This window comes from Poecile atricapillus, chromosome W (genome assembly GCF_030490865.1).
Source record: "Poecile atricapillus isolate bPoeAtr1 chromosome W, bPoeAtr1.hap1, whole genome shotgun sequence".
NCBI classification, from domain to species: Eukaryota; Metazoa; Chordata; class Aves; order Passeriformes; family Paridae; genus Poecile; species Poecile atricapillus.
Window position 1 is genome coordinate 13,716,172 of NC_081288.1, and position 24,945 is coordinate 13,741,116.

The following is a 24,945-nucleotide window of genomic DNA, read 5'->3' on the forward strand; positions in this document are numbered from 1 at the left end:
ATTATTTCTGGCAAACTTCCTCTAAAGCTTCTCTTCTTTCTGTAGGGACAACAGATCGCAGACAAGAGCTAAAGATTTTTGGGTCAGTCATAAAGAACAAACCCCCCCCACACAAGAGAATGCAGCCTGTGTCATTTGTGGCACATTACAAAATGAGAAGAACTCAATATCATCTGCCATGGATCCTCCAGTCAAAGGGCAGACTGGGACCTGCTGCTGAATGATCAGCTTTAGCTTTCTTCTACTTAGGAAAGTATCTTTTAAAAGAGATCTGCATTTACTTCGAATTGTTGCTTTCAGGAAGTATTCAAGGAGCAAAACAGCATAGAAAAATTTGCATGAAATAAACATTCTTGTGTTCTGAAGTCTGAATGTGTTGTATGACGCTCCTCCAAATATTTCTGGAATCAGTATCTGGCATTTTTTCCAATTGTGAATCCTGACAGATTTGGAAGAATAAAACATATCCTGGTTGCACACAGCAATGACTTTCTTATAAATAATTCCATGGTACAAACAGAAGCATAAAAACTACAGTGCAATGAACAAAGTTACAGTGTGATCTGCTTTCCTCTAAAACTGGTGATATTTAGAGCATGTTAGAGAATACAAGCAGGAGAGGAGTGATACAAGCAAAATACTTGTACATAACCAAAAAAAGGAGGGGAAACCCAACTCCAAATATGAGAACAGCTTAAAGATTATTCCAACAAACCCACAAGAACTAAAAATCTGATTCATTTTTGGGAAGTAAAGTCAGTGGTCTTCAACCTTTGCTGGCCATAAGCAACGATGGCAAGAAATGAATACAACTAATATATCAGCCATATTCTGTTTTCTTGGCTGTAGTTTTAATTTCTAATGGCTGCTAGAAATAGCAAAGCATCTTATGAACAGTGTTACTCTTTAGCCATACGTGGGGACCACTTTTATCAGATAAAACTTCAGCATCTACTGCTACTTCATGATATTAATTTTTTTTCTGTAGTAGAAAAGATAAACTAAAGATTATTAAAAAAAAAAAGCATTCAAAATACAAGTATCTCAGAGTATCTCAGATCAAGGCATGAATTGTACAGTAAAGAGGAAATTTTGGATTAGCTTTTGTGACAGGTCTCAGAAAATGCAAGACACCTCACAAAAAGCTGTTTACCTAGGAGGTAAAATTTCCCTCCTTCAATTCCATTTTCCTGCAAGGCAGCCCAGCTTCCTGTCTCCTCTGCCAGTTCTGATTGTGTGCACACAAAAATGCAGGTGGCAGTCCAAATTGCTTGCTTTTGGAAAAGGTACTGTAATTGTGAGCATCTTCCCTACAGCATCTCCAAGACAGTTTCCAGATACTTCAAAAAAGGAGCATGAAAATGTACATCGTCCCCAGATTTGCAGACGAGGGTGCCTGTGAGAGAAAAAACTGCAATCCTCTCTGCAGAGCTGTCGAGCCAATGAACAATTTAAGTCTCATTTGATCTGTAATTGGAACAGGCTCTGCACAGAACAAGAATCTTAATGCCTAGATAAGAGCTGCGGTTTTAGTATTAATGATGATAAAAAGACCGGTTATAAATTTGTACTGCCCATTGAAGTGAGAATTCCTAAATCTAGCAGCTGTAACAAAGTTAATTCTTACACTGATAAGGAATGAGAAAATGCATTCAGCTAAGCAAAGGAATTTAAAAATGATTTATAAGTGCAAAAAACCTCAATAGCTGATCACTGCACGTGTCTTGACATGTAAATACAGAAATATTTTAGACATGAATGCCAAAAATAATCCCAGAGGAATTCAGCCCTGTACAGAAAGCTGGGCAGATCTTTTGAACTACCATGGAATTCTCAGTGCAGGGCATCTGCAAAATGTATTTCAGCCTCTGGAAAGAGAAAGAGCAGTCTTGCAATGCACACCATTTTTGCTTTGCAAAGAGAAATAATGACAAACCCCATCCGTTTCTTACAAACATATAAATTATTTTATTTACAAAGCCATGTTACAAAAAAAAAAATAATAATAAAGCAAAAAACAAAAAATACAATCGCTCACTAGAGAATATCTCCAGGCCCGGTGTTGAACCATGGCAGTATCAATCAGATACATGTTTGTTCTGGTTTTCCTTTTTTAAACTGTAAGCCATAGAATTTACTATTTACACCTACTTTAGACATTTATTCTGCTTACAATTATCACAAGCATGGAATGAATTCTATTTGATACTGCTAATACATAAAGGTGCAGGACAAAGAATGAAAATACTTAGTGTTACAAAATATGGATTGTAGAAAAGAAATTGGCTGTACAAGTATGGCATTTTTTTTTTTCTTAGAATGATTGGACATGCTTTCTTCAAAAGTCTTCTGGAAAAGGTTCTAAAATCTGTAGTAGGAAAGCACAATATAGCAGGTGCAAATTCATTTCTGTGCAACAACAGTTATTTAATATATCCCATGACTGACCAGCTATGCAAAACCCACAGAGTTTTGTTAAAGTGCCATGGGTCAACAGCATAACAAAATATAAGGTGTAAATAGAAAAATTTCTTTTTTTCTTATTTTTTTTTAAAACAATAGTTCACTGAGAATCAGCAATAATAGAATATGCTGTATAAACTATTCTCTACAAAGGTCGATCAGCACTATTTACAATTGTTACATCGATACAAAAGAAGGCATACAAGTTATCCAAGTCGCTTTTTATGGCTGACGGGCCTATGCATTGCGTATGTGTAACAACCAAAGCTTCTGAGCCTCTATTGCTGGAAACAAATCACAAGGTTTTCAGGCAAATGGGGAAGAAAAAGAACTACGAGTGAATGCTACACTAAGAATGCATTATAGGCTGGTCCAGTTTGTTTCCACTTTTTTCCGAGAGTTTACTTCCGTTTCATTTTGCAGGCTAAAATTTCAGGTACATTTCATTAAATAATGATTCTTTGATGATGAAAGAACACCACGGGATTTTACTTCGTGCTTAACTTTCCTGAAATGCTGTCAGGTGTAAGCCAGTTGAAAATAAAATTTAAGCAGCATTCAAAGGACAGGCTCCATAATTCAGCTTTCCAATTAAAAGATGCATGGAAACAGCTAAAGCTTTCTAAAACTACAAAATTGCTCCTTCAGTCACTGATTAGCATTATTTCTCAGAAGCAACCACTGAATCTCACAACCACTGTTTTCCCTCAACAACTAGAAATAGCAGTTCATTGATTACAGAGGATGACTTTGTTACTGAGATTTTTAAAATCCTGCAGTTTTATAACTCAAAATAAATTAAAAAAAATCAACATAGTACTGCTCCTAAAACTGAACAAGACAAAAATTGTGCAAAAATAACAAAGATATGTACACATTTTTCAGTCTGAAGAAATGTACAATAAAAACATAATTCAAAGAACATTTTAAAAATATAAACATTGCTTAAACTTTCCTAAGTTTCATACTGTTTCTGAAACTATACCGGTCAGTTAGCTCTGAAGTATAGCAAAACATAAATTATTACAAAATTAACACTATAAAAATTTATTTTAAGAATATTTCTAAACTTTTTTTCAAAGGGTCTAGCCTTGTTTATAATTGCTTAAACATTTTTAGTCTTAAAATTTGCCTTAACCCTTCTTTTTTTAAAAAAGAAAGTAGTAATAATCTCCCTATTTGCAGTCTCTCGCCTTTCCCCAAGATGTAAATAAACCAGCATATAAGTGCACTTTTAACACTGTAGAAATAAAAATTAACTCCTCTGTACTACTGTTCCAGTACCTAGTATTGGCTTCCTGATTATAAAATCTATATTTTATTAAAAAATTATTCAGTAATCCTATAAGAAACACTGTCAGTGCAATTCTATTAATGCAAGCCAATTTGCTCAACTCCTGTTCTCACAAACCCAAACTGTTCACTGAAGTTATCAAGTGTTGTGTTCTTAAGGGTCTGGAAATCCCCCAAGATATGGGGATTTTACACATTGGGCCCCTGATAACAGTAATTACAGTTTGGTGCAAAATTCTGCTGTGCATTGATTGAAGTATAGATTCCTTAAGAGCCTGATCCTGGAAGAGGCTGAACACTCAGAATTCCCACTGAAATTATTAAATGCTGTAGGTACAGAGCACCAATCAGGATTAGTCCCTAAAGTTGCAGTGCCCCAGCTGTTTGCAAATTACTAAGAAATGCACTCAATTTTTATCCATAGGACAAGCTTAAATACAGAATTACTGTAATTTTTATTTAATGAAAAAATTTGGAGATCTTTTAAATAAATTCAAATCATGATCTGGATTTTTTTTTTTTTTTTTTTTTTGAATGTCCATTGTGTTCTGGTTAGGAAACAAAGGGAGCATTGCAACGCTAACAGCTTTAAAAGGCATGAAACATAACCAAGCAGAACGTACAGATCAGTGGCAAATACAAGTGGAAAAACTAAACAAATCACTATTACAGTTTTCTGTAAATTTAATTCTCTTTAAAACCACAAATTCATAAAAGATTAAATCCATCTGCAGGACATAGAAAAGAAAAACCCTGTGGAGTAGGGCTGCTGAGAGCTAGAGATTATAGGCTGGTTCCTTTTCCTTGTTATGGAAGAGTCCTTATTCTACCAGTCCGGTTTGATGTCTTCTAAAAGAGAAACCAGAGCCAGGTTCAAAATCACACAATGTCTTTTGGTATAAAACACTTCAATAATGTCTGTGGCTGACAGTACTCAAAGCAGGAATTTTTTTCAAGTCCCTGAACTAAATTTCCTCCCTGTTTACTGACTACATTAGACCTTTAAGAAAAGGAACTGCTTTGAATAAACGGCATATTTCCTTTTGGGACAGTCTGATTTTAGTAAGCTTTGGTGAATCTCATGTTCATTAACTTGGTTATCATTACAAATAAAGAGCAGCAATTAGACGACAACTCTGAAGAATCTTTTCCTCTACACAGCATGTTTTCATGCACAAGGAATCCTCACACAGCATACACGTTGTCACCTTCCCTTAATAAAATGATCTAGTTACTCAGTATTTAAAAACCACCGCATACTGAGGTCTTGAAGTGTTAACACTTTCAGGCACCTAAAAGCACTATGAAGACAAAAAGACTTGATTAGTTAAAAACCTAGAACAAGAATAAAATCTGGAGAAAACAAACTTTTAATACATACAGACACAAATAATTTGACTGTAAAACTACTATTCCATTAATTTTTGTTAAAGGCCAAGTAGTTTTTTTAGGAAAAAGTAGTATTTCTTTTACTGAAGCAACAATAGTTAGAAAACCAGGCAAGCTTTTATGCATACAATCCCTAGTTCAGGTCTCAAAGAAGGGCAGCAATATTCATATTAAACATTAATTGAGAAGAATCCGTTCAACCTGATGGAGTTTAATGCAATGGGAGCGAGCTGACAGGCCCACAACAATTCTTGTGATCCACCAGTCCCACGGGAGTACCCGAGTGAACTTCAACACATGGAGCAAGTGATCAAAAGGAGCTACTCCTGTGACATGAAAACAACTACAGGCCACCTTCAGCTCACAGCTCAATAATGAGCACTCAGTTAAGGGTGGCAGGTGACCTTCCCAGTGCTGCTCTGTGTCCTGTCGTTCTGACTGGCTGCTTTGGGAAGGTCAGCAGGAAGCTCTCCCAGTCAGACTGCGCCTGGGCCGTCACAGGTGCAAACAAGGCTGGGTTTACAGCCCAACACAATTTTCCAAATGCCACACTCTCACCCAGCCACTCAACCCTGTGATGAGTTATGGACCCCTCTCCCTTCTCTTGAGAACAACAATCTTCTCCTCCCTTTGGCTCTCCCTCTGCACCAGCAGACAGCTCCACCAGGTTGCCTGGCCAGGGAACACAGCGGAGGCAGTCCAGAGGAACTGCTCCATATGCACATTTAGCTCAGCAGCTACAACTCTGCTTCCAACTGCATTGTTAGAAGTCTGTTGTTGTGATGTATTCATGAAAACTTGCCAGATTTTTCCAACTATAAACCCTGGTGTATAGCAGAGATTGTCTCTGCCTACAGATCTTGCTTCACTTGGACTCCCTGATTATCATGGTTATAGCAACACTAACATTCAAAACCAGAGAGCTCAGCTTCCAGTTTTTACTGACACAACATACACTTGTAGATCCACTTATTGTTACCTAATTATTAACACCTTTATAATGAAATATTACCATAGTTTAAGACAGATTTTATTTAGAGACTATTCAATTGCTAGATTGGAGATAAACGCTGCCAACAAAGCAGCTCAAATTTGACAGTGACAAGCATTTATTATAAAGGGAATCATTATTTGTGGTTCCAAATACTAAAATCCTGTGTAAGTTTAAAAAAAAAAAAAAGTTTAATAAAACTTAGTATCAACTTAATTTTTTTTGTATTTGTACTTTGAGCTCCACATTCAACTACCAAACTGACAGAAACATATTCTTAAAAATAAAGAGTTTGTGGAGCTTAAAACTAGTAAGCACTTCTATTTTTGATAAAGTTATGAAAACAGGCAGCTGAAAAGCTCTGCAATAATCTCAGTTTACATAGAGCTGACACAAAATTAATCTTTCGTACTCTTAGGTTTTCCCCATGGGATCTAGGCAACACATCCCAACAAGTTCTGCCCCTTGGGCAGCGTGTATGTTATACTAACACAGGAGCAAGACATTAAAACAAAAACAGTTTTGCACTTCAGAACAGTTTGTCACTGGCAGTCAGATGACAGTGTCACACAGGAAAATGCCACTCCCTAGAAGTATGAAGAAACTTTCCACTTTTTTCCCTTTGGAGTAGTTTTCCCATACATATATTGCTTTGCATTCAGCAGTGAAAGAAAAAAAAAAAAATTTACTGTTCATCTCATGATATGAGTGATTCAGAGTATTTTAATTTGGCATACAGTGATGGGTTATCATTACTATTCTTCTCCTGTGTCTACACAGCAGAAACTAAACAGCATAACCATTTGGAGTAACTATTCATACATAATTTAGCCAGAATACATAACAGAATTCTATGACACTGGCTGTACAGAAAAATCCTCTGAATTACTTGTGACTATACCTTGCTGAGGTGGGAAACCTTTTCACACTAAAGAACTTTATATTAAATTCATGATAAAGTACTCAAGTTGGAGAGTCAAATAGTAGGGGCCATATTGAAGTAAACCAGTGTGGCAGTCCTCCAGACAGATGAGGGCTGGATAAAAAAAGCTGAGTTACAGCATTTATTATCATTATCCAACTCATAGCCTGTTTAAGAAGAACTCACATTACACATGGGTTAGTTATGCTTTCAGATTAGTTCCTCTGAATAGTCAAGTGCCTTGTCTTCTCTGTCCTGTTTTTGCTCTCCCTTCGCTGCTTTCACTTTTGGCCTGTTTTTAAATGCTGTCCCTCCTGTGCCAGTCTGGGGACTCTGCTGTGCCATCTTGCTCAGCAGAAGTTGGACAGAAAAACCAACAGAGACCTGCTGCTGCTGAACCTCTATCACCAAAGCAACAGCCAGCTAGCAGCACATGAGCCAACCTGAGCCATAACTCAGGTGGTGAAAAACAAGCAAAAAAATTTATAATTCGTAATTCTTGGAGGGAAAAACAGCTGGAAAAAAATTACATGAGAGGAGAAGTCTAGTATTAGTCCACTGAAAGGCAGCTTCTATAAAGAACTGTATTCATAAATTGTATTTTAAGATTTTATAGTATAAAGTGTTTCAAAACTGTTTACAGACTACTTAAGTACACTTTGTAAAAAGCAACTTACTTGTCTGTTGTGTACTGGGTTTGATGTACTCGAAGGACTGGATTGTGACAAAGCTACACTGCTATTTTTTCCAATCTGAAAAACATTAATTGAGCAGTATTGAGAGGCACATTTGTCAGTTGAATTCAGATGCTGGTGATGGCCTTCCCTTCCCTGTGTAATGTGGTACTAATCACATTACATTTGGATCACAGATATTTTGCTATTGCAAAAGATACGCTTCAGATAGAATCATCATTATCTCTCAGAGCCTGTACACTTTAAGTAGTCTTAAAAGGCACATAAATACTGTTACAGGTCAGAAAATAACATACAAAACAGTTGCTGAGGGAATATAAACTGTAACCCCCCCACCTCTCTTGACAGAAATACTGGTTTCTCTAGTTACTGAAGTCACTTAGAGCAGCTGTTCAGAGAGCACTGAGTGCTCCAGGTCATGGGATCCTCCCCAGGAGATCTTCCCCACTCCAAAACGGCCAAAAACCAAGTGGCCAAGCACCAGGGTATGCCCTAAGTGATTCCATTTTTTCCCATATATCATTACTCAATAAAAAAAGTATTAATCACAAGAACCAAACTCCAGAGGTTCAAATTTGCATTTGTATCCATTACTGCATCAGAGAATTTCTTTAGAAATGAGTGTAAATTGTAGTACACATACATCCATTTAAAAATACTTAGTTATAATACTGCAATATTCCATCTGCTTGTTTCAATGTTTGTGAATTTCCAGCACTCTGCAAGAGCAGCCTGTCATAGGTTTTTCTACAATGACCTGTAAACATGGTATAGATATTTCTCTTGCCATACAAGAAGGGACACAGCTGTTGAGTCAGATGAGTAGTTCCACAGGGGTTACAAGACTGATAAAAATTAACTATTAACCTGTCTGTAAACGGCAGATGACTGCAGTGTGAATAGTTGTTTACAAAGTCACTGACTTCAAGTAACATCATTTTAATCCTTTGATGGAGAAGTAGCAAGAACCTGTCTCCTAAACAGTGAGAAATGCAGTAGCCAGTTTTGTACTGACTTGGTGGGGCTGTGACATTGGCTGGCAGGGCCTCCACAAGAGCAGCTTTCTCCTTCCCTTCCACAGCATTGTTTTTTATTCTGCCATTTCGTGTACAGAGTGAAAGGTAGCCTCTCTCTTCCTCTCCACACCTGCACTTTCTCACACAGAGATTGTTTGAAACAGTGCTCTCTGTTCACATCCTATCCAGAATAAATGTTTAAAGATTTTATTTACAGCCAGTTTTGAAGGTGCTCCCATGGTGCATGAAAATTAAAAGGATAGGCCTTTGCCTGTCCTGCTCCCTTCAGCTTGTTTTGCCTGTCACAGCTGTTAACATAACAGAGGAAAACATTCTTCAGCTACAAATCTTGACTAAAGACACACAACCTTCTATCTTTCCTGGTCATTCAGAACATCGGGACACACCTGCAAATCTTTCTTCTCTACATACACCATTACAGCATTCATAAACCCCTTCAAAATAAATACATGTCCTCTTTTGAAATGGAGAAATAGTCGCACAGGCCAAAGAGGTACAGCACTCTGAAATGAAGGAAAGGTTCTCAGATGTCTTGGGTTTATAATGGGGGGAAACACCATTCCAAAAGTATAAGTGGGAGGCCAAAACTCAAATCCTTTTTTTCTCCCCTGAGTCTTTTAAAAATAAAGTGTACTTCAAAACCCAATGGTTAACACTTCTATCTAACCAATGGTCTAACACTACCTATCCAGTCTAGAGTTGAATTAAATAAGAAAACTATACCTGAGCCTATCGCCTGTTGCTGTGTTCTTAGTCTCTTCAATTTGCCCTGTTACATGAAGGAACAAGAGCAAGATTTTAAGTTGTGCCATTTTTTTGATTGGGATTTTTACTGTAACTGCATTTCTAGAACACAGCAAGTCAAACAGCACAGCTTAAAAGGGAATTTAAGTATTGTACTCTCCAGAGCTCCAATAAACACATGTAGAGTATGTAATATTATTTGACCCATATGCTTAAATGGGTACAAATTCCATTTATACTGTATTGCATACAGTATCCTTGTCACAAAGACAATTAGCTGCCAGCTACACTTCTCAAACACAATTAACCCCAAAGGCCTATTTTTGACTACTGCTGTAGCTCCAAAAACCAGCAATATAAGAGGAAAGTGTGACCAACTTTTACATATATACATACACACACATATATGCATGTATACATATATATGTATGTATGTATGCACCTGGTCATATATATAAAACATATATAGATATACACAATACATACATATATGTATAACATGTTTAAATATCTGTATATTGTAACACTCACTACAAATATTTAACCTCTTACTTCAGAAAAAAATATTAGTCAGAATTACATTTTTACAAATATTCAGCAAAGACCTCTGATAGATTTTTTGGGGTTTATTTACTTCTATTACTGTGCAACACGACGAAATACATCAGGAATTGAAACAGGAATGACACACAGGAACAGATTTGATCCCAAGGGAGCTCAGAATTTGAACTCAGAACCTCCTCTGTAAGATTTCCTCACACTGCACTAGCTACAGATACAGTCTATGTTCTGCGAAAAGATGATACAATCCATTTAATATTACCCATATTTGTACCAAAGTACCAATTTCTACTTACTTTTTCTTTCCATTTGACACCTTAAACCTCAGGGCAATTTAATCTTTTTGGGCACACGTTTCAAAATTCAGATTGTGTGACAGAAGAATTTGCAGCAACCTCTGCTGACTTCAGTTACTTGAAGATCAGTTCTGATTGCAGGACACGTTTAAGAGGCTTACAACAGAAATACAATGCCACTCCCCATTTTAAAAAGCCAAACAATTCATCTCTGTTGCACCTCTGCTGGAAGTAGGAAAGAGAAAATATACCTGCTAGACCATTCTTTGAGACCTTCAGTCTGTCTTCTATATCAGCTTTAGAATGCATTTATTCCTTTTCTCCTCTCCCATTTCTGCCATATTACTTACAGATTGCTCTGCACTTACCATCTTCTTTTTAAATTACACTTGTTTTTATGGGCAATATCCTTAGGAAATGAGAGCTTCATTAAAAAAAAAATATTCCTAAGCTACCTTCTCTGGATGCTCTGAGGTATCCTATTTTCTATGGCTTTGTGTTCCATACACCAGGGCCAAGCATTGTTTTGTGTGCACTGCACAGCACTGGGCACGGCAGCAGAATGAAACAGTTGATCATTATAAAGACTGTATTGGCAGTTTTCCCACCAGATCTTGCTTCACATATACTTTTGTCCTTACATAGCACCACTGAAAGAGGAGCCAAAGCTCTGTTACTATCAATGAAGCAATGTGTGTAACCTTATCTGCTGCACTGACTTCAATATTCTGTGAACACATGTACACTGAAAAAGGTAACCAAATGTCCACTAAAGGTCATCTGATTAAGATCCCAATTCCTTAATTTTTCCAGTTTCAAACAGGAAACAACATCTGAGGTCAGGCACCACAGACTCTCCCCAGGAGAAAGGTAGATGTGATATGAAGACTTGCATAACATTAGGAAATGAACCAGCAACAAGTTTGGAAAAGAAATAAACAGTAATTCTGACTCTAATCTTCCTGTTTAAATAATACAATTTATTTCAGAGAGATGAGAATTAAGAAAAAAAAAATCTAAAAATTATTTATCCATTCCGGACATTCAATTTTACTTGCTGAGATAGAAACAGCTACTTTAATAATTGAATAAAAAAATCTCATAAAAATATTTTGAGAAAGTGTATATATATATATATATATATATATATATATAAAAATATATATATACAATTTTTTTAACTCTCAGAGCATCTTGCTATGACCGGTACAAAACAAATAACTTTCTGTATTAACCTAGAAAGCAAATTGTGTGATGAAAACCCATCTGTGGCATTTTCTTTTCAGAATGTATGAAATATTTCAAGGAAGTCAGACATGATCTACAAAAAAATAACTGGAAGAGTCCCTTACCTGCCGAGAGATGGAGCTGCTTGTAGGATCTGGCACCGCAGAAATAAGGTTGGCAGTGCTCTTTCTATGAACACTATTCATACCAGGCATTTTAGTGATTTTACAGGCTTTGCTACTAGAACTAGAGTTTTTACGTTTTTTTCCTTCTGATTTGTCAAAAGAAAGGGGTAGAGAAGACACTGCATTATGTGCTCCCAGGGAGTGGTCCCCTGAGTGGTGCACGAGAGAAGATACAGACAGATTAGAAGAGTCAATACTGCTCACTACCATGCTCATGTGTTTCACTGAGTCTGTTGAACTACTTGACAATGAAGTCCGTCCTGAGGGCTCCGATTTGGCACTGAGTGGGCTTGTTCCATTATTGGTATTGTGCACAGACACACTGTTAAAGGAGGATGTCGCCTGATAGGAGTTCAACGTTGAACTGGGGTTCAGGACACAGTTCTTTTTGTGGGACCCTGAAAATGAAGATGAGGAAGATGTCTGCAAAGATAATGAGGATGATGACGACGATGAAGACGACGACTGCGGCTTTTTCTTTTTGTTACTTGAAGACTCATCACTCCGAGATGACAGGTCTTTCACTTTTGAGGATTTGCTGGTTTTTGTTTTGGATGGCTTGTGGGATGGGGAAGGGATGACTGCTGGCACTGGTGACACAGCTGATGGCGCCTTAAAAGTTGAGTCCATGATACTTAGGCTTGCAGCCATGTGAGGAAAAGCTGTGGTGTGTGACATAATGGAATTTGTCTCTGCCGTTGTCACAAAGGCTGCATTTGATAACATGGCTGATGTCATTATGTAGGAAGAAGTGATTCTTGAACTGATAGGTGTTGAAGGAATATACACCGCACTGGGGTTGCTAAAGGGCTGTAAGACTGATGCTGGAAAAGGAGTGGAGACATGTGCTGCTGGAGAAGGCATGGGACTGTCTGCCGCAGGAGGAATTTTCCTAAATAGAAAAGGGAGGGAAAAAAGAAGAAGAGAGCTACATAAAAAATTCCATCCAAACAATGCAGATAGGAAATAATTTCCATTAATTTATTCAAAAAGGCAAACTTAGTTTGTTACAATTTTGATTCCTATTTTATTCTATTAATCATATACAGCAATTAAGTGCACAATATTACAATTTAAAAACATTATTACAAATTTCATTTCCTTTTTCCTTCTCTTATTTTACTAAACAATTAAAAAATGCAAATAAATGCCTGACAGTGGCACCTATAAATATCCTAGTCACCATGTTTCATTAATTGTATATGCTTTGCTTCAAAGCTCAAGTTGTGGAACAGTTTCAGTATCAACCTAAACTCATAGGTTAGATTTCATTAAAGTAGTAAATGCGACAGTCTGAGGGGTTGTGAAGCACTTAATCATTGAGCATAAAGAGGAAAGATCATCCCTTTCCAAATGCAGTGCTATTCCCAACAGCTCATTTGAGCGCTGGTTAGATGGCATTAAACATGTAAATTGTTGATTAATTTTCACTGATATTGAAAAAATGACAAAATATTAAACAGAGCTTGATAAGCTTTATAAAAAGCTGAATACTCTTTTGAGAAGAAAGTATAATAGTATTACCTGTGAAATTAGTAAGGTGTATTCAAATTCCTTTCCGTTCAGCCATCATCTATTATTTTATCTAATGTGGTGTTATCAAAGAACCAGACCTTCCTAATGTCTCTTGGAAAACTAATATATGAGCTTTTCCCATTATTTAGACTTAAATTTAAGTCCCGGTTTAATCCTATTTCTCTTTTCTGAGAAGTTGTACAGCCCCATAACTCTGCCCTTGTTATCCTCACTACTGACACCTTTCCCATTTTTAAAGGCTTACTCTTGCCATCACAGAAGTACAACAAAAGAACAGCCCTGGGTGTGCTGTTTTATCATAAATCAAATCCTAATTACAAGTGTTCTCTCCAGGTATTCCTCTTGTGGAGACTGTTGGACAGAACACTGTTTATGGCACAGTTACATAAGGGATTACACACAGTCCATGCTGCCAGAAATGAGGAAGTCCTACTGCCTGCCACTTGCAATGCAAACAAAGCTGCTTATCAGAGCTGTCCTTCAGGTTTCTTTTAAAGAAGGGCCAACAATTCCTACCCACCTTTGCAAAGTAGTTTGAGAACTAGGGATTAAAGCACTTTGTTAATGTTACAGTTCTGAGAACATGGCCCTGCATCCCTGTACCTGTGGCCACAGCTGCAGAGCTATAGAATAGCAGCCTCACATCCAGGTCTGCTTGGGGAACACAGAAAGCCCAGAGGAGGGTTGAGGACAGCAGAGGAATAAAACAGGGGTTAGGCACTGTCAGCTTCCTGTGTTATACAGACAAGTGAGTATGGCTGGAGCTCATCAAGGTATTAGAGATTATAATAAGAGCTAAAATTTGGGAAAACTTTTAAAATCAGATTTAGTGGGAGCAGGATAAGGCCTGTTTACTTCTGGTATCAAATGACTACTACAGAGGTTTGTTTTCTGTACTAGTTTGTACTAGTGGTGGTACATGTTTTTTCAGATGCCTAAGCATCTTTTCTCCTGACAAACAAAGCCAATAGGTAACTAATTTTAATCTTCCTGTATAAGGAAACTAAAATATTTTTATTTGTGGAAGGTGACAGACACTAGTTTACAAATTTACAAAGTAGATTGAGCATGATCAGTCTCTGAACAGAAATGAAACTGGCCCTTTTATGGCAGAACCAACCATTTCTAAACTCTATCTCCTAGCACAATGTCACCATTATCATTAAGTTACCAGGTTAGTCAGACAAGCCAAGCTTTAGTGCTTAAAAAATATATATATTTAAATGAAAATCAAACCTTGTTTATCTAATGGCTGTTATCCAATGAATGTAACACAGTCCTGATAATAAACAGTGACATGAAACACTGCACTTCAGCATCATTACGTTGAAAGAATGCATATTCTGTAGCAGAATATCCCCAAAAAATCTATCTATCTGTAGATGCCATGAACTATTAATTACTTTTTTTTAAAAAAAGAATTAATATCTATTTTAGAAGTGCAGTCTATTTCAATGGATCTGTGTAGTCAAAGCCTATAATGCTTGGAAGCTGCATATGTGATAGAGAGGTGCTTCAACAGTGAGTAATAATCAAACTTTTAAGATCTCAAAGGCAGTAAGGGCACTATGGATTAAAAACCTATCATATTCCATCTTATGCACAGACGGATGTGCACCAAGTTTCTTATCGTACAACTCATGAGTCTTGAACAGCAAAGCCTGAATGGGTGATACAGGTACATGATAAAGGCATAAAATTCTAAGCAAAATCAGGATTCTTAGGGACTAGAAAGAGTCCTAGATCTGGCAGAAATTTACATTGGACTAGGATATTGTTCCGTTGGGCTGTATATTCCTTAACAGAAAATATTTGTACACATGTTACTGCTATACCTTAATACAGATGTAATTTTACAAATGGAGTAAATGGCCCATGGAGTGTTTAATTTAGAAATTTTAAAGAATTAAAAAAGTAAATTACCCACCAAGAAAAAAAAAAAAAAAAAAGAAGTGTAAAAATTCCACTTACTTCCACATCTGTGAGTTCAAGTGTTTTTCTACCATGGAGTTCAGTGCGAATCGAAAATGGTCCCATCTTCTGTCAAAGACATAGTACCCTCTTCCCATTAAGCGACTGCCGTATGAACAGAACTGAAAGAAAAAGTATTTCAATGTTGCTTATAAAAAATTATTTCTACATGATGAAATATTTATTGGTAGATCAAGGAACACCATTGTAATTTGTATCATGCATATAAAACTTCTTTTAAAATGTGGTTTTCATTATCTACAGCATAAATAGTTTTTTTAAGAATTATGAAATATGTGCATATTTTAGCTTAGTGTAAAGTATATTTCATACTTCATTAACGAATCAGTGCCAGAGAAAGAATGTACCTGTTGAGGTACTTTCAAAGAAAAAATTCTTACTGCTTCAGAAAGACAAGTTACACTGTTCTGTGTGTCTTAAATCTCATAATTGCATGACAGCAATAAAAATATAACTGAAGTGGAAAAAAAGTACAATGGGAACATCTTTAGTATCTACTTAATAAACAAATCCCTGACATTTCAGTAAAAATGTAAATTATCATCCATGGCATCTGTGCTACAACAGAACATCGGCTACAGTCTTGACAGTGCATGAAAATCTACTGGAGGAGTAGTATTTTGAAAATTCTGCAGTTCAGGAGTACCTGCACCACCTCCTCTGGAGAACCTCTTGAAAAGTCCTACTACACTGAAATGTTACAATCAGGAATCTGCTCTTGGTTCAGCTCAGTCTTAATGATCTACATGATGCAGAGAACTGCTGCAATGTATTTGTAGGAGAGAACTCTGTTACAAATCATCCTCAAAAACAAGACAACTCTCCATCATACAAGGGACACAGTCACACCAATTATGGCTGACAGCAGAAGCACTGATGCAGTAGGAGAGCATCCATTCAAAGCACTCATTAGCTTAATGGACAGCAAGTGGTCACTGCAACTGTTCATTTTAACTCTGTTTCATGACAAGGTTAAACAGGTTAATTAAAATCACCACCTAAGCTGACAAACTAGTCTTACCTCCCAGCAAGCTACCACTAACACCAAGTACCACCAAGAGGAAATTTAAGCAGCTACTGACCTTCCCCCTGATCAGTTTTTACCACCTGGCCAGGAGAAGGATGTTGTAAGGAAAAGAGTCTACTTGAATATGAAATTCAGCAATTAACATAAACTAGATGTGATTGACACTATCTTTTCTGACTTCACACTGATATGGACTAAGAACTGGTTTCACTACCAGTAACTGCTTCAGTTGAGAGATGTTACGATTTCAGAGAACAGATGAGTCAGTGGGTTTGCCTTGAAACAGAACTAGGATCCTAAACCAAAATGGCTATTGACAGCCATGCCTCACTGCTGAGGCATGTACAAGAACTGGCTGCACTTAGATTATTTTTTGAATTGTGTAGGCACCCATGCAGTGAACCTTTAGTTTTTAATTCATAGAGAAGCAGTCAGCAAAACCAAAGTAGCATGCCATAGTACCAAGGAAACAGGAGGTTTCTGCATATCATACTATTGTGTGGACTACAGTAATTCTCATTTTCTCTGTAAGAACCAAATACAGGATTTCATCTGACAGTCATTTAATGTTTGGGTCATACTTTTTCCTGGTGTCTGACAGTAACAAGTTCTCATTTGCTCTAGGGAATACAAACAATGCTACCAGTTATCACAGTGTTTATTCTGCATATTATATGGAAAACATGTAAGTGTATTCTTTGACTCAATTTTTATGAGAACCAACTCCTAAGAACTTCAAGAGTTCTTCCACTGCTTCTTGGTTTGAACAGTGTAAACAAATTCACACTGCAGAGATAATACCACAAAGCACCTTTTACTACTTACAATGAATTTCTCACTAACACAAGAGAAAGACAAAACCAGCTGCTCAAACACATACTTGAGCCACCACCAGAGTCTTTTCATTTTGAGGTGAATGAAGCAATAGTTTCAAAGTCCACATACACTCACATAAAAGACATTTAATTACTGCTTTAAAGCAGACTACAGAAATGAATGGAGCACTGTACTAGCCTTCTGCCACCAACTGCAAGGTACAGTTTTCTAAGAACTGCAACAACCAAGAGAAAATCTGCTCATGTCACATTTAAAGCAATGCAACTTTCCTCCGTTTAGCAGAGCTACATCCAATTTGAGGTCTACTGAGAGGACAATCTAAAAATAGAACTTCTGATTTTCTGCTGCCTATCTTGTCCTACGTCAATGTATCATGTGTACTGACCAGTGGTCTCTACCTTATCCCATCCTTACCCTTTTCTATCAAAAGTATTTTTTCTCTTTAGAACAGTTTTCAGAATGTGACTTCTTCATTCCTTACCTTCTTACTAAATTACTTATTTGTTCTCCCCTCCCTAATTATGCAAGAACAATGGCAAGGCATGCCAGACTGACACATACCCCAAGAGGTCTGGGATGGTGTCCAGAAAAATGACAGTCTAATTTCTCAGATTCTTCAGCTCCATCCACTTCTCCTTCATCACTGGACAATCTGCTTGTGATATCTCCTCCCATGGAAGGCAGTGGCAGCTCTGGTACATACCCACTGTGGTTTGAAGAACTGTTGCTGTTTATGCTATTTGCAGATGAAGGTCTAGAAGGAGAACATATATTTAAATCATCAGCATTCAAAGGCTCTAGAAACCTACCTGCTGGCATCAAGCATCAAAGCAAATGATGCCAGAAATTATCAATGTAAACAAGGAGAGTAAAAGACACCGAATAGCTGACATTTGGTCTTGTCAGAAATATATTGTGGGGTTGTCATCAAGTTAATGTTAACAGAAACACCTGTCTATCACCAAATTTGAAATTTGAAATTTTAAATTTGTCATGAAGCTGGATTTCAGATCTTAAGAGAGACATGGAACGCTTAAAGCACAGGTATATAAAATCTCTGCTACATTATTAATCCTAAAGGTCCATTTATAAAAATCCTACTTAAATTAGTGTACTAAATATAGGAGTGTTTAGCTGACCCCCTCTACAGGTAGATTAGTGAGTGAAGTAACTGGGAGAACTCCTCACAGCATTTTTTACCTTTGTCTAAAATGCAATAAAACAAAGTAGGAATGTCCTTGCATGACAAGGTATAATGGTGCTTTGCCTTTCAAAACTAGTTTGAAAACAGATTAGATTAGAAGTGGGAGTGGAAAAGGTTCTCAATTACAGTACAACCAAGTATGTATGGAGAGCTCTGAGGCTGGAGGAGATGCCCACACTGGGCAAAATCCTCCTTCAGTCTCATTAATTCATGCTCTCAGGACAGTGCAGTCCCCGAGCCTGCACACAGGAGCCCTGTCCTGACCTGAGTAGGGATTGCTCGCCGATTGGCACAGCCCAAGCTGCAGCTGCTGTCACCTGGGCTGTGCCAGCGCTCCGCAGCCCCCAAGCGCTCGGCTGAGCCCCCACGGTGGCCCTGGCGGGCTGTGCCACCGGCAGCAGCAGAGCTGCAGCTTGCTGGCCCCCACAGAGAGGCCACAAGGCTTCCATGGCTGCTCTGAAACCAGGCAGGACAGCCCAAGAGGCGCTGCAGCTGAAACAGAAATGCAGACTGTACAAACAATGTCTGACTGCTAAAATCCTCCTCCTCGACTACTACCTCTGCAATTTCTGCAGCTGACTCTCGTGGAATTGCACTCCAGTTTTGCTACTTTGATTGTTAATACCTACTAAGCCCCATTTCTACCTGTCTGTCTGTGCTCCTCTCTATGGAAGGATAGTGTAAGGTCACTGCTTTTCCAAGAATTAAGCAGAGAAGCACCGCTCATCTGTGGGTATTCTCTCATTGTCTTTTTCACTAAAACCCAGCAAGGTCCACCTCTGCCGCCACAGGAATGAAACTTCATTCAGGCTTGGTGGCCACACAGAAAACATTGGAAACAGCTGTCTCTGTAAGACCCAAGATAGTAAATACAAGAAGTATCTCTTTCAAATAAGGACTATCATAGTAGGAAAGTCCCAAAATGAACACCCAATCCTGACTAAGGTTTCTGCAAAGAAATGAATGATGAAAAAATATAAATATGAACAAAACCAATTGATTTAGCTCTATGCACACCAGCCAAAATGAGTACCAAAAAAACCCACAAATAAACAAAATATATGTGAAGTTTTCCAGAGGATAATTAGAATTCAGTAGATCAAATACCTTACTCTGTTTTTTGCAAAAGGATGCCTTCAGAAGTTTTCATTGTCTTTCTGAAGACTGTTTTTGTCCTTTCTAAGAAAAATCTTCAAAATAAGGGAAGACATGCTATGGATGGTTTCATATCAATAGTTTTAAATCAACACTAAATTACACCCTTTTTTACAATTCCATTGATGCAATTCGCGAAGTATTTCTGGAGAAAAATTTTATATAAATGTGCAGAATTTTACCACTAATACCTACACTGATTGATGTAAACAGACTTTTCTCAATTCCCAGGTGTGACCAAATGATTTGAATAGAATCTTTATTAATTATTACTGATCATTTTAGGAAAAAAATGCAGTTAGTCTGAGATTCTGAGCCAAAGGTGGACACTATTCCTTTCCTCATTTCCAATTAGATCACAGGCTACCATGGACAGAGTTCAATTAACATAAGCTAGCAGAAATTCTTGTATTAATACGTTTTATTGTGCAATAGCCTAAAAAAGTATTAAAAGCTTATAAAATGAGTTATATGAAAGTCTAAGAAATTTCTTACAGCACCTTCAGAACGCAACACTCCACACTGCAGAAGTGCTTACCTTGGAAGTACAGAATTTGGTGGTCTAGATTTTGCAGGAGATGTTACTTTAGATTCTTGCCCAGAGTTCACTGAGGATCCTGACAGAGAGTCTTGTGCTGGTGTGGGCTGGCTCTGATAGCTTTCCCTTGCAGATGGTGGATGCTCTTTGTCTTTTGCGACTTCTTTTTCCCTGGATCGAGCTTTGTGTTCAGCTAGAAGGATGTCAAACTGTTTTTTACGGCCTGGAACTGCTCGTCGATGATTAAGTGAATGAGTCTAAAAATAGGTGGTTAAAAAGCATTTGTGTGTGCATGACATTGTTTATGAGTCCTCTATACTTCTGATACACCACTACTCTAAAAGATAAAATCTACTTCAAACAACTTTAGCCACAGTTATGGAAATAAAGCTCCTAATCCACATTATCTTTGATAATTTATAAAGTCATTCTTAAATGCCAACATCAAGGCTAAAATTACTTTTTGCAATGATTTTTATTTAATAGAGACTATTGACTTACCTTTTCCAAGATGGAAAATAGAATTCCAGTAATTTTAAGATATTAAGAAAATGATTATAGCTTTTAACTTACAATGAAAACTGATTTCATTGGATTGAAAAACATGAATACATTTTAAAGCAAATTTAGCTGATCATCTCTACTGACAGGCAGCACATACACATACAAATGTTCATTAGAAACATCTCACATTGCAGCTACTTTTTGACACAGGATTTATTACTATCACAAGGGCAGCCTCCAAGTAATTTATTATACACAAATATGGTAATTTTTTAACTAAAAAATTACTATACTTCAACGTTGTTGCACACATGAACCAAAAAAGAAGCATTTAAAATAACACTTGGGTTTCTACATGAAACATTAATGCTTTTTGCATAATAAAATGACAAGAAAAAAATCTTTTTAGAAATATCAGCGGAATAATGCAGATGCTCTGATTCAAAGAAATAGAATTACACAAAAGAATTACCTGAAGACAGCGCCTGAATACCATACCCATTGTCTGTAAGACAGGAGCAGGTATGACCTCTCAAACTACTGTGGTAGGATTTAAACTATAACAAAGCATCTGATATTTTATCTTCTAAGAAAAATACCTTGCAGGTGAGCGATCTTGTGCAAGGTTTCTTTGTTTCAGGATCCAGTACTCCACAGTGCTTATTTGGGTCAAATTCTCTTTCTGTTTGATGGGAGAATGGGAAATGAGAAAAAAATAGATTATTACAGAAGTTTTAACTAGAGTAGCTTATAAATTTTCCTGTTAGAAATTAATTTAATCAGGCTCAGCCTGAACCACTGATCCCATAACAGTGCTATGTGCATCACACTTATAGCTGTGCATCTTTTGGTCCTTGCATGTTTAAAACCATTTAGAGCAGGATTTCAGCCAAAGACTTCATGGAAATAAGTCTGCTTACAGTAGAGTGGCCCAAACAAAGGACCAAACCAAATCCCTGTGACATCAGTTCCCTCCCTAACTCTGGCTGCCTCAGAGCATTTGCAGCTCTGGCTCCAGAGATGGGCTAAGACACAAATAGCATCACAAGTGCTTTAAACAACTGGTGGCATTTTTAAAAATAAAATTTATCTAAATCTGTCCCCTACATCTTTATAAAAATACCATGTATGTTAGTTTTTACTTCCCGATGTGAAGGGAGGGATGGAATTTAAAGTTTGCGGAGATTATGAAAAAGGCTTTTACTTGAGTTCTACTCATGATTAACATTAAAAGGGCATTAATATTTAATATGCTGTACCTGCATATTTAATTTCATTAATATTTTAGTATTTCTATACCATAGATAGCATCACCTCCTTTAGGTTATGTTAATACAATTTTACAGTTTGCACTACGAGCTGTAACAAAACTATGGATCTACACTTGTTAGTTTATGCCATCAAAACCCTCTACCATTACCTTCATACACCTTGACAAATTATGGTGCAATTGGCAGACTGGTTTGCTTTTGTTTGGTAGGGGAATATAAACTATTTGCCAAATCCTATTTTAACTATACAGTGGTGCTACATTCAGATATATTAAATATCCTGTACTCAAAAACAACTTTTAATCAGAGGATTTAAAAATTCTTTATAAACAAACAAATGGGAGCTAAGAAGACAGTGATTCACAGCTGTGTTACAATGTTATGACAGCATCACAGCAAGTACAACAGCTGGAATAAGAAAAGTAAGGACAAGTAGCTTAATGTTAGACAGCAACTAGCCTTCAGATATCACAGTTTCTAGCAGTTTTATGTATCCTGCTATCTAGACTTAAAAATGCTTATCCAAACATTAAATGGTTATATTATTAACCTATTAGCAGAGCCATACAAAAAAGTGAGCTTGGAAAAAGCAGCTGGTACAGGGTTGGTTTTTTTTGTGAAACCTACAAAGGGACTGAAATATGTTGTAGGTAGTTGTAGTTTCTTTGGTATTTACAACACAACAGAAACACAAAAGTAACTGTGTATGACTCAATATAATAACTATTTTTTTCTACTTAATAGATGAAAACACATGTTTATGAACTAAAGGAGTAAGTTACTCCTGCAGTTTGAGTGTAAGATGTTCCTATTACAGTTTCCTGAATGACCCACCTTAAACCTTCAATGCAAATTGAAAAAACTAAAGAGAAAATATGGGCTAATAAATAAGCCTTCAAATGAAAAGTCCTGAAGACAATTATAAGGCTATGGAATGTGTTCTGAAAGTCACCAAGCAAGGACTGTTTTGGATCAACAAGGAAACACTTCAAATTTCAAAAGTGCTCCAGATTGGTACTAGTCAACAAATGGCCCAACTGACTAACACTTGTAGGATTGATTATAGCAAAGCCAGTTATTAGGAAAAGATATACAGATAAAATCAATATAAGGAGCTACAGGAGGAAAGAGTGGAAGCCTCTGCCATTGACCAAACAACAAAATATCATGGTTTCCCTGAGAAACAGAAAATACTGGACAAACAGGAAACCACTTCTCCTGGCTGAAGCATTTATGACTGCTCCAGAGAAATCATGACCATCTAATTGCCAGCTACAGACATGCCTGGTTTGGGCAACACACTACAAAAAACTTACCACCTTCTTATCATCTAAAATGCAGCTTCTGAGTATTGTGTTAGGAAATGTGGAGTGTGGCAAGCCCCAGACCCCTGTGCACAGGCACAGTTTGGGAAAGCTGTTTTTCTGGAATGGATTCTACTTCTTCATGTTCAGTGGATAAAGTGAAGAGCACTTGTTATAACCTCACCAAGAGAAGAACAAGGGCCAAAACGGAACTGTCATAAACTTCTGTTTGCAACAGAACAGTTTTACTTGGCGTAAGCTGGGCATCTGCATTCTTTAACAGCATCCCAAAGAGAACAAGAACTGAGGAAGATTTAGGGGGAAAAAAAAATGTTTTTTGCAGTTGCTACTAGGAAACACTGATCCACTTCTGCTGGGCAGCTACAGACTGTCTTTTGTGGTTCCACAAGCTGTTTCCTCTCTCTCAACAAGGACAGTGCTCCTGAAAAGAGGGCAGGTTGATTCATCACACAACCATCAGGTCTCAGCAAAGAAAAAAACCAAACTTCAATCACAATCAGGGAAATGGTGTGAGAGACAGTAGAGGTTGTTAAAAAGGGAAGGAAACAGATGCAAACTGGCCAAACTTATTAGGGAGCTTCAAAAATTAACATCTGTCCAGCTCTAGGGCAGTGGACCGAGGGAAATCTAAATCCCTTAGCTGAAGTTTCATCCTTTTCATATGAAATGCATGAAATTATGGGATATCTTAAATATCTCTTTGACCTTCCAAGATCTTTTTCTCAGCCTTTGCACTGTCCTGTATAATAATGGAGAGGAATACATCATAGTGACACACAATCTACAGGCAATTCATCTCCAGTGCTCTCAGGACGTCTACAATTTGCTTATAATCCCTAAATTATTGCATTGTTGCATCAATTCTCAAGGCAATGGAAGTAAGACTGAACAGATCACAAATCTGACCATGACAGAGAAGCTGTAAAAAGTCTCAGTTCTGTGTTTTTGTTAGCCATAAAAAGGTAAACACCAGCCTATCCAGGTGCTCAATCAGTCCTTTGCAGAAATTTCCACCATAGCCTAGAGACACTGAAAGTCAGAGCCTAGAGAAAGAACAGTGCCACCTCCACAGAAAAAGCCAGCAAGCTGTAGGAAGCTACAGAACTGATTCTCCTTTATGAACACATTTCTGCAAGTACTTGCACAAAAATGTACAAGTATCACTCTCAGCCCTGCAGTGTTAAGTGGTGACATGAGGAAAACCACTAGCAGTTTCAACTGCTCAAGGAGGAATTCTGAATTGGTTAACTAAATTAGCTAAATTTAGCATCTAAACCATTACAGGAAACAATAGGTTAAAAAGAAGCAATATTCTAAATTAACTGTAAAATATAGAGAGTTTTTATTAGAATAATACATTGGATTTTAAAAAGTGAAATGTAAGGGTTAAAGCCTAATCTTAAACTACTCTCTTGTAACATTTTTTTCATGTTGTGAAAGCTATAAATGAACAACAGTTCTGTTTTCTTATATGCCACCTTTAACTAGTTAAGAAAGCAATCAGTGTACTGAATCTTTTCAGGCAATGGCATTGTTCCATGCCCAACACAGCCCTAGCAAACACCTCACACTGGTCTGAAATCCAGCCAAGGTAGCAGTACCATAGGCAAACTGCCAAATCTGAGAAAACTAAAAAAATAAACCTGATATTCAGGCAAAAAATAGGACACACTCATGAACTGGAAATGAAAGCATTTATCTAGTACAACTTATACTGGTTCATAACTAGTGCACATTTAGAAATCATGTGAAC

General features: G+C 37.2%; 1 protein-coding gene across 7 annotated transcripts in view; it reads right to left on the minus strand.

Annotated features, from left to right (window-relative positions):
• Window positions 1-1,944: 1,944 nt before the first annotated feature.
• The window catches only part of LOC131592196 (ataxin-7-like protein 1), a 113,867-nt gene continuing 90,866 nt past the window's right edge, over window positions 1,945-24,945 (minus strand). For 5 of the 7 annotated variants that reach the window (XM_058863540.1, XM_058863538.1, XM_058863542.1 and 2 more), the window contains 7 exons: window positions 21,196-21,278; window positions 20,093-20,349; window positions 17,757-17,949; window positions 15,311-15,432; window positions 11,744-12,695; window positions 7,736-7,810; window positions 1,945-4,605 (listed from right to left, as the gene is read on the minus strand). In XM_058863540.1, the coding sequence (XP_058719523.1) occupies window positions 4,564-4,605; window positions 7,736-7,810; window positions 11,744-12,695; window positions 15,311-15,432; window positions 17,757-17,949; window positions 20,093-20,349; window positions 21,196-21,278 (1,724 nt within the window). In that variant the 3' untranslated portion in view covers window positions 1,945-4,563. Of the gene's footprint in view, window positions 5,058-7,735; window positions 7,811-11,743; window positions 12,696-15,310; window positions 15,433-17,756; window positions 17,950-20,092; window positions 20,350-21,195; window positions 21,279-24,945 lie in introns of all 7 variants that reach the window. The other 2 variants (XM_058863539.1, XM_058863541.1) reach the window with 2 other exon arrangements.